Here is a 10,809-nt window from a genome sequence, read left to right as displayed (position 1 = left end):
TATAATATCCTAAAAAGTATTTAGCATAGAGTATTTATTAAATAAATGTTTATAATAAGATATAACCTATTTTAAACTTAAATATGCATAGTTGCTAGCTTTTAGCCATTCTTTCTAAGACCACACATAAAGATAAGAGTATGTTGAACTTAAGGCAACTTCTAGTTACATCTAATCAAAATGTTTGAGTTAGGTATAACTCAAAGTTTAGATAGAATCGATTCTGTGTTTCAGAAAAAGTAAATGACATTCCCCAGAAGGCCCAGAACCTAAATTAATAATAATTTTATGATGAAAATTTTCTGAGTGATTATCATAACACTAACAGAATTTTTTTTGGTTTATTATACTGGTAATTGCTATGGAAATCTAACACAATCATTTACTCCCAAGTCCTACCTTCTAACAAAATAAAAGAGTTCTCATCCAAAGTCTCCCCACCAAAATATTTAAGTAATAAGTATTACCCTAACTTTAATCCTAATTAGAATGTATCCTTAATCAGGCATTAATGGAAAGGGAGATGGGGAAAACCTTGAGGATTTAGGGGAGGAGAAAGGAAAACCAGAATATATTCTCTTAAAAATTAGTGAATGCATGCAATTCACTAATTCAGAAGGATAAATATTGCATTATTGTTTTCATTTAAAGAATCTATGTCTTACATGTAAAAAGGGCAAAGGAAAAGAAAGAAAGGGTATAAAGACATAAATATGGTCAAAGTACAAAACATCCGGAAAAGACTTTGTCTTTATGAGAGCTAGAATTATATAATATCAAATCATTTTGATTTATTTTCCAACTTTTGAAAATTTTACACAAGAGTTCTGTGTTTACATAATTTCCACCTCATCCTCTCCCCTCACCTCCTGTGCCTCCCTCCTTACTCTCAAGTTCATGATTCCTATAATAATTGTTGCTACATGTGTGTATGTATGCTTGTGACTGTATAAAAATAACTTTCAGAGTCCATTTAGTGTTGCTTCTATGCATTTGTATGTGTCTAGGGCTGATCATTTGGGATTACATGACATATCCCTGGAGGAGATTTATTCACCTTCTCTAGGGAAAATTAATTAACCTGTAGCTCTTCATCTACGGATTGGAGCCTTATGAGACTTCATCATCCACCTAGGAATGTCAACCAGTATTATGGAGTTCTTGTTTAGGTGGTCATATTGGGAAGATATCACTAGTGCACCTCCCAGTCATTTATCAAAGATGCCATCTCACAGCAGATATCTGGGTCCTCTGGTGCTTACAGAGTTTCTGTCCCTTCTCCCTGTCCTCCATGAGCCTTAGGTGGAGGGATTGCATTGCAAAGGAAACAGTTCAAGTTGGGCATCCCACAGTTGCTGACTCTTTACATTTTGACCAGTTGAAGATTTATGCGGCGATGGTGTTACTAAAAAGAACCTTATTTTGATAGAGGATGAAAGCTACACTTATCTATGGCTAAAAGAGTAAGTATTCAGTAAGGAGTGCTACTGATTTTGGAAGGTGGCAGCAGTAGGTTCTCTTCTAGGGTTTGTGACCTCACCAGCCACAGAGAAATGGCTAGGATAACAACCAATACCAAGCATGAATTCTCTCTTCCTACTTAGGTCTTAATTCCAATTAGACAGTTTCTACTTGCTCCTAAGACATATGTGCCATGATTACACCCTTGTGAATGTCTTGTCATGCTGGTCCTTGTTGTGGGTCACAAGTTTTAGAGCTAGAATTGTTGACTGCTTTTCTTCATTGCCAGTTGCGTAGTAACTTTGGGTACTGTGATAGCTAATTCTCAAGAAGGAGGCTTCCAGGTCAGTTTGAGTTCAAATCTCCCAAGTACTGCATCCAAAGTGCATGATGACTTCAGCAATGTGATCTTACCTTTAAGTTCTTGGAGGCAACTAAGGATAATAACAGTATTCTCTATTGTTTTTGCAATCTTGTGGACTCTCTTGAGGTTTCCTATGCCTGGCACTGGGGCTTCTGTTAGTCTGTGACCGTTATGGGAGTGATGTACTTACAACCACAAATGGCTAATTTCATTTAAATTATCTATGTATACACACACACACACACACACACACACACACACACACACAAACATATTAAATAAACATAACATAATATAATTACCTACGACATTTTCAAACATACACATTGCACTTTATTCATTCTCTGTTGTGGTAAATATTTAAAACTGGCCTCTGGTTCATCCGACTATCTAAGCTGCAGCAGCCCTGCCTAGCTTAGCCGCCACGTTCTGTGGCCCACAGGCCATGTGCGCGCAGCAGCTAGAACCGGCCAGACAGAAACACCAGCCCTGCCACCCACGAGACATCAGCTTGGGAGATGGCTCTGCCAATCTTCCACGCTGTCTCTGCAAGGCTGGCATTGCCCAGACCATTCCACCATTTATGCGGACCCAGTAAGAGAATGAGACTCTAATGCTTAAAGATTAATTAAAGGCTTTATATGTTTGGTAATGATTAATAACAAGATACCCATACAAAGAGAGTTGTATCCAAATTAGCTGACCTAATTATAAGTTGTTCCCCACGACTGCTCTCCATACCTTTGTGGTTCTCCATCCTCCTACATCTCTGCCCTCTCTAGCTCCTTCTCTTCCTTTTCCTCCTCTCCTCCTTACTCCTCCTCTTCCTCTCCTAACTCCTCCCACCTTAGCTCCTCCTACAATTTTCCCTCCCTCTCCTTCCACATTTCCCTCCCTCCCACTTTCCAACAGCCCCCCCCCAACTTTTTCTATTTTCCATTCTATAGCACCTGAAGCCTGCATCCCCTGATCTAGACGTAACAGCAGGGGTGGAGGTGAGATGGAACTGATGTACTACAGTGCTCATATATGAAATTCAAAAACTGTTTATAAAGGAAAAAAGCAAAAATTGTATTTGACCCTGAAAAAAATATAAATCCAAGAAAATGGATGCTCAAATACTTTTCATGGTCTTTTATGTATCACCAATCATTTAAGATGGTGTTTTGAAGAGTCTTTTATATGAAAATTGATACCTGATTTGCATTTCTGAGTTTACATTGAGTTATTTTATTGGGCCTTCAGATTAACAAACAAGTAGGTGACAAATTTTATTATGGGTGAGTGTTGCCTTCATAAAACAAAGAGGACAGAATGAAAGAATTTATAAAACCTAAATTTGACATCTGGGAATAAAATTCTAAATATTGAGTGGTAAGGTTTTGGTCCTAGTAAAGCGTGAGGGATTTAAACTTACTGAACTGATGACGACAGCCTTAGTGAATGGAAGTGTTTCTTAGCTCCAAAGAATCCAGGCTGCTGAGTAGCTACTGTGGAGGGAATTATTTTTAATAACACTTACTGGTAAGAGAAAGGAGAGAAACCTTAGACAGGCACTTAGATGTGACTAAGGCAGGCTTATTTCTGATTCCAAAGCACTGGAGTGGAAGTCACGCCGTGACTCAGAGCATTGTGATGGGCCAGCTGTCTACAGGCTCCTCTCCAGTGTGTGTTCAAGCATCTCCATGCCAGACAGAAGACTCACCAGAATGTAATTGTGATGAGTTCACTTGCTTGACACAGTTTCCACATCAGTGGTAGGGAGGACCATGTTGTAGTAGTTTATCTTCAGCACTTAAGCAGGAGTTGGCAGTGTCCCAGACAGCATGAGCCATGGTTCACAGACCCATTTGTAATTGTTCTGCCTGCATTGCTGGAGGGAAGGACACCAAGGACCACTATCAAAGAGCTGGTGATTTCTAACACATCAATCTCTTTTACGTTTCAGGGAGCAAGTGGTTCACCGGGGTAGAAACAGCTTCCTTCGTTTAGCACCTTTATTCAATGGCCATATCTCCTTTGTCTTAGGAAAACTTGGTGAAATCAGACTAATCCAATAAGATACACAGCATGAAAGTGACAAGTCACACTTACTGGGATGCCACACCCTAGATAGAATCCTTTCTTCAGCTAGGGCCACAGTTGTCTGCTTATGTCTTCTGCTTGTTACTTTGAAATTTAGCATCATTAAGAAATGTTCCAAAATGAACAGACCCTAAATCTGGGGTAAACATATATCACAATATTTTGTGTTAGGGCATTTTTTCAGTTAAATTTCTGAATATTGACAAGGAAAGGTATTATTTCAAAAGAAGATAAGGAAACAGAAACAAAGGAATTTATGAAGCACTGCACATTACTTTTCTAAATAATTGATTCTATTTCTCTTTTAAGCTATCATTTATATGTGAGTAGACATTTGGCTAGCCATATATACATAAGATATCCAAATATATTTTATTCCTGAATAGACCATAGCTATCCAAGATTATAGGTCTAAAAATTACATTTTAGGTGTATTATAACTAGACTCATAATTAAGTTTAGTTTGGTTGGTTTTGAAATTTTGTGAAACAGTTATGTTTGTTTAATAATTCTTTTGTGTATTATCCCCCACCTCCCAGGAAGATCTCTCAGACTTTCCTGTCAGGATTATGTCCCTTTGAGTATGTTGCCATGATGCCTTGTCTTTTATTTATCTAAGTTCTTGCATTTTCTCCTGTAAAACTCTGCTACACTAGTGGCAGGGACTGTTAGTTCTTCTTGGTCTACTCAGCATAATGTTTTAAAGTGTTACACTGCAGTGTAAATCTATTAATATATAATGGGACAGTCTAATCAGTTATAAAAACTATTGTATAACAACAAAGCCTTGAGTTAGAACATTTGACTTCTCTTCAAGATTGTAAATATTATTATATGAACCATGTGAATAAAATACACAAAACTTACAACTTTCTTTTTAAGTTACATTTGTTCATTTATTTATTATTTACGTAGTGTGTTTGTGTGTGTGTGTTGCACACGCACACACACACACAGCACGAGTGTGCAGGTCAGAGAACAAGAGGAAGTTGGGACCCTCCTTCCACTGTGTGGACTCAAGTGATGGAACTCAGGTCTCCAGGCTTGGTGCCAGATGTATTTACTGAGCCCGAGTTGTTCTTGATAATTAGATACCAAAAAAGGAAACCATCGGCCTTAGTTATTTCAATATTCAACTCCTGAAAGCCAGAACAGAAAGAGGATGTATCACTTTATACTGAGAATGGAAAGTCAGGAGGCTTGCGAAACGTGATTCGGTCGCTTCCATGGAATATTGTCAGACCAATAGGAGCTGGTGAAGAACTTTTATGGACGGTATAAATAATTTGAGCCTTAGACATCATTACCAGTTGATATTTTCTTCCCTTCGGACCAGCTGTTCAAGAGCATCCCGGAACAGAGCCAGACACAGTTGAGACTTGGCTGGGACCTAACACCGGGACAGATTCCTCTGCAGCAATGTCGGTGTTAGAAGAAAGCCGGCCATTTGCTCAACAGCTATCTAATGTCTATTTCACGATACTCTCCCTTTTCTGTTTTAAACTTTTTGTGAAAATCAGCCTTGCCATCCTCAGTCATTTCTACATCGTGAAAGGCAACCGAAAGGAAGCCGCGAGGATAGCAGCTGAGTTTTATGGAGTAAGCCAAGGACAAGGTACGTTTATGATAGCCGGCTCCTGTTTCAAGTTGAGTAGAACTATCATTTGATCTGCAATCCAAGAAAACATCACAGGTTCTCTTTATGGAACATTTTGTAAACTTCAGTGGAAGGGAGTTCTTGTAACTTATCGGCTTCATGAAAAAGAAAGTTGCTTTTCAGCATAAATGTTTGGGCAATATGAAAATACAGCATTAAGTACCGAGGCCCTCACCTAGTAGTAATCATTCAAAAACTTTAAATATTTCACGTGCCTCATCCTTGTTTCAGAGAATAATGAAGAAATAACTGATTTGTTATTTCTGCTTTAACAAATGTTAGTATTATAGTATTTTAAACAATATATTGAGTCATGTGGAAAAGTGTTGAATCAGACCTGGTGATGCAACATGTAATTCTAGCCACTCAAGTGACTGAGGCAGGAGGATTGTAACCTGAAGACCTTTCTAGAGTGAGTTCAGGAACAGCTGAAGTAGTTTCCTGAGACCCTTTCTTATTTGAGAACTGGATGGAGGCGAGGGGTGGGGGTGGGGGTGTGTGCTACAGCTCAGAATGAAAGAGCTGGCCTAGAATTTGAAAGACCATAGAGTCAGTCCTCAGCACTGAAAACATAATTAAAATAAAATAATTGTTATTAAAAGTAAAGGGTTTCAGAATTCTTTTTCATTACAATTTTTTATTTTAATGTGAAATAAAACAATAATTAATATTTTTGGCATGTATTTTTCTAAAGGGATTGAAACTGCTTTGCTTGGATTGTGGAAAGTATTTATTACAAAATAGGATCATGAATAAGCAAATTTGATGTTTGTATAGTCAACTGTGTCAATGCTTCTTAGAGTAAATTGAAATCTGAGATGAAATGAAAACTGGTGAAGCTACTACTACTCATAGATTTTAAATTTTATAAGACCATTTATTGGAACAATATTCTAAATAGTAAAAATGATTCACATTTTTGTTTGGAAAAGTGACACTTTAATTTCTTGTAATCTTTCTATTTATTTCTGATTTGGAATCAATCAAGGCATTCACTAACACTGTGTACCCTGATACCTCCTAGGTAATTTAAATGTTCAGAATCAAAATTTAGCATCTCATAGTTAGAAAATATAGCATTTTTAGAAAAAGCACTTTAAGCTAGTGTTGAAACTATTTTCCTATATGTTTTGAGTGTTTTTACATAATGCATTTTAAAATCTAGACTACTATTTGTGTGGTGGAATGTTGACTAAAGATGGGGAATCATCATTGGTTTGTGGAGAGGATACTGTTTTCCCATATGGAAGGTTGGTTGCTCTTGTATAAATGGAGGAACTTTCAGTGAGGAAAATCTAAGTGCTCCATGAAATTCTCATAGGGAAAATGAACTCTAGATGAAATAGGCAGAGACCCTGTATCCCCCAGCACTGATTCTGAACTAGCATTTAAAAGTAGCATCTTTACATTATGATCTATTGAAAATTAAAAAGTCATTTGGTGAATGCACTATTTGTATACCAAACACAAACACAAAAATAGATTGTAAAGTATAAGTCATACTTCCAGACATGAGTAAGCAAACTATGTGGCTATAAGATGATATAATGTATCGTTACAGGAACCTTGTAGCTCCTTATTTCAGAGTTAGACCTTGTTTCTGTCTTATGAGATTGATCTCAGAGAAAGCAGTGAAATATTGGCTAAAAGGAAGGAAGATGTCTGTGCCTTGACAAACATGTCAGAGGAGACCAATGAGACATATTTCTGTGCATCTTGGCAAATAAGAGAACCAGTCATCCTCCCATTATATCATGGCATGCTCAATCAGGCAATTCCTGGGCATATGTGAAATGCCTTTCATGTTTCATGTCTTACTACAGTCCTTTCCAAAGTATTAGAATTGTAAGATTTTGTCCCAGATGGTAAGATGAAAATCAATACTCACTAGTAGGAACACATTTCCTGAGAACAAAGTTTAAAAAACTCTGCTGTGATTATAAGATTTGCTCTATTTAACACAACTTCTCCTTTTCAACACAATATAGTATTCACTATATATTTAACACACGGGTGCTTCATTGTAATTATTATTCAGGATAAGCATAATTGTGCCCAGTTTTATTTTAACATTAGGAAAATAAGTCAATGCCTTGAAAAAAATCTCTATTTTATGTAGGTTTTAAAACTTTCAAATTATAATTATGCTATTTCTGATTTGCTTATGTCTAGTGTTGACTCTCCAGGTTTAACTATTGTTGCTTAATCAAGCGGTTTCCTCCTCCTTTCTTAGGCTATTGCTGTCATCCCTCTTTGAATTGTGTTCTTCATTTCTACTCTCAGTGTTCAGTCAGATTGTTACCCAAAATTTCTAGAGTGCAGTTGCCAAATCTGTGAAGTAAGGCTGATATGTGTAGTTCATGTCTTTCATAATAGTGGAAATGTTATTGCCTGCACCTTCAGTGTCTTCAGTAGGAACTAAAGTAACCCCTTTGCTTCCCCATTGCTATCTCCAGGTAGCTCATTGTGTTAGACAAATGCAGGCTGTTCTGTTGTTATTGCTCTTGTTGTCATGAGTTGCTAATCCTTGTTGAATCAAGCTTGAGATGGTCTGATTACAAACCAGAGACCTAATGATAAATGATAGATGAACTGGCTAAAGATATTTCCTTCTTGAGCCCCAAAGCTCATAACCCTGCCTTTTCATCTCTGAAGCCTTCTTGACCCCACATCACACTGAAGGGACTCATGTTTTGCTTGCCTTCTCTACTTTCCATATCATTGCCACTGTTAAACCCTCTGATTAGAGGACTTTCAGAGGACTCCAGTTGGAACTTTGCACTATTCTTTGAGATTGACTGTCAGACTAACAAGAATTGGAACATATTTTCACCTGTAATATTAAACAGTGAAGAAAATATAATATTGAAGGGTATGTTAACTTGATAAAAATCCTCAAGCCCTTGAAAAATATAACAATTACCAATAAATATCCCAAGGACATGTTGAAATCTCTCTCTGGTCTTAAGAGCAATATTTATCAAGTTTAGTCAAAGATTGTAAAATTACAGCAGTTTTACGTTCAAGCAAATAGAGTCAGTTCTAAACATCTGCTTACCGGGTCCCCATGATATGAAGATGATAAGGACAGAAAATATGTTGCTCTTTTCCATAAGTAGTTTTTTCATGGGATACGACACAAAACAATCAATCACTCTCAGATACACTAACAGAAGTGAATCTATAGAATTAAGGCGCCTTTTCACACTTGGACATTCAGAAATATTTTCCCAGAGAAGGCAGGTGTTTTCTTTGATCTCAGGAAGGACCACAGGCATGAATTTCAGGATGCACAAGAGAGAAAATAGTCTTGGGAAAAGTAAAGAGTTTATGAACTAGAAAAATAACAAATTAGACTCATACATTTTGAAAGTATTTGAATATGAAACTTTAAAGTTTTCAATTTTCTGAAGGTAATAGGAGTCATTAGAGTTTGTGTGTGAATGAAGTTGGAAAGATAAAAATAATGTAAATGAAACCATAATTTATTACAGAGTTACACTGTAGTAATTTTTGAAGTTGCCCAAGGGGACATGTTTGCAATAATTAGATCAATTTGGACATTGCCTGAAGTATATGAGAAACTATTTAAGTCTCTCTCTCTCCCTCTCTCTCTCTCTCTCTCTCTCTCTCTCTCTCACACACACACACACACACACACACAGAGAGAGAGAGAGAGAGAGAGGGAGGGAGGGAGGGAGGGAGGGAGGGGAGGGAGGGAAAGAGATTGAGAGATTGAGAGAGATTATGACAGTGAAACAACCCCCAAAGAAATAACATGAGAATGAATGACGTTAAGCCTAAAGCCCAACCTAGGTATTCTAGAATGATATTAGCATGTTGATCAGAGTGGGAATTGAGCACCCACACAGGCAATATTCATATCATAAAGGGGATGCAAAGCTGTCTTGTGAGTCTGCTGGGCTACCTACTTCACTGTGAAATGTCAAGAGAAAGCAAGACATAGCAGAGCTATGGTTTTAGCTTTTGTTGTGTTTATTTTATATATAACTCTTCATTTATTTTAAAAATTACCAATTAACTTTTTGATTATGAATTGTTCCCTGCTGCAGTAACTGTCTGGCTTTCCCTCCAGAGTGTTTTAGATTATCTGAGACTTTTAACACTTACTGTGAATTAGAATACTTATCTCTTGTTATCAGTGTTCTTTATTTTGAGCCATTGGAGTTGCAAACACACCTTTGAAGCAGGAATTTGCTTCAAAATGTTTTTGATCCTTCAAAGCCATAGACAAAATTTTATACTATGGAAAATACCTCAGGGTAACATGTCACTGTGAGTCTGAAATTATCTGAGGACACTGAAGCTCACAAGGAAGTCCTTTTGTGGTTGATATTCTCCAAGGAATTTAAGATGCATGTGGATTTATCTCTGTGATTTTGATTTCATAAGTTTCTGAACTTAAGTTTGGGCTCATAGTTACCATCAACCATGGATTTTTTTTTTGTCACACATATGGTTGAGACTTGAAAGCAGGATATATGTATATATTATTCCACCTCCAGTCACATGTTTAAGCAAGTTGTCATTTTTAAAAACTAATGCAAACAACATATAAAAGGAAGTTAGAATTCTATCTAACAACACTGAAGTTAAGATGTCATACAAGTGAGGCATGTGTAGTCCAACTAAGCTATAGTCCTAAGCTACTTTATATCTTTTCTCTGAATTGATAAAGCCCATGCTGTGTTTATATCAGCTTTAATGACTAAAATTTACAGTAGCTGTTAGCAACGTCAGGAGTGATATTCATTCTAACATTTCCAAAAAATAGTGAGTTTTATGCTACTGTGTGATTATTTATGAGATTACTTATGATAAGAACACTTGTCATCTCAACCATGAATACTTTCAGTAGGCAAATATGATGACTTCCTTAGTGATGTCCATTATTTTAATGCATAAAAACATCCTGAACACATATACTGAATTCAGATGAGGTAGCTTTTCATAGGAAGAACTGAAATCAAGACCTGCTCATCAGTGACAAATGACATCACATTACATTCAAAACATGTTTTGATTTGTCCAAGCTCCATTATATTTTAGAATGGAGGGACATCTTTTCTAGAAGAGGCTACTGTTCTCTTTTGAATTAAAAAAGAAATAGTTTGGAAACAAAGTTCCAAGTTTGTAAATTACTGTCAAATTTTGATATGTTTATAATTCCTCCTGCTATCTTTGGTGAGAAACACAATAATTCTGGAGTTAAAGAACCTGG

The 10,809-nt window shown here is 36.7% G+C and overlaps 1 protein-coding gene across 2 annotated transcripts in view; it reads left to right on the top strand.

The window, feature by feature from the left end:
* The first annotated feature begins 5,215 nt into the window (after positions 1–5,215).
* Positions 5,216–10,809, top strand: part of Asb5 (ankyrin repeat and SOCS box containing 5) — a 40,624-nt gene continuing 35,030 nt past the window's right edge. Inside the window, exon 1 of one of the 2 annotated variants that reach the window (XM_028757706.1) lies at positions 5,216–5,525. In XM_028757706.1, coding sequence (XP_028613539.1) covers positions 5,330–5,525 — 196 coding nt within the window. In that variant the 5' untranslated portion in view covers positions 5,216–5,329. The remainder of the gene's footprint in view (positions 5,526–10,809) is intronic. The other variant, XM_028757707.1, reaches the window with a different exon arrangement.

This window comes from Grammomys surdaster, unplaced genomic scaffold (genome assembly GCF_004785775.1).
Source record: "Grammomys surdaster isolate TR1022 unplaced genomic scaffold, NIH_TR_1.0 126178, whole genome shotgun sequence".
NCBI lineage: Eukaryota > Metazoa > Chordata > Mammalia > Rodentia > Muridae > Grammomys > Grammomys surdaster.
The sequence above is the reverse complement of the archived record's forward strand: the minus strand, read 5'-3'. Positions and strand labels throughout refer to the sequence as shown.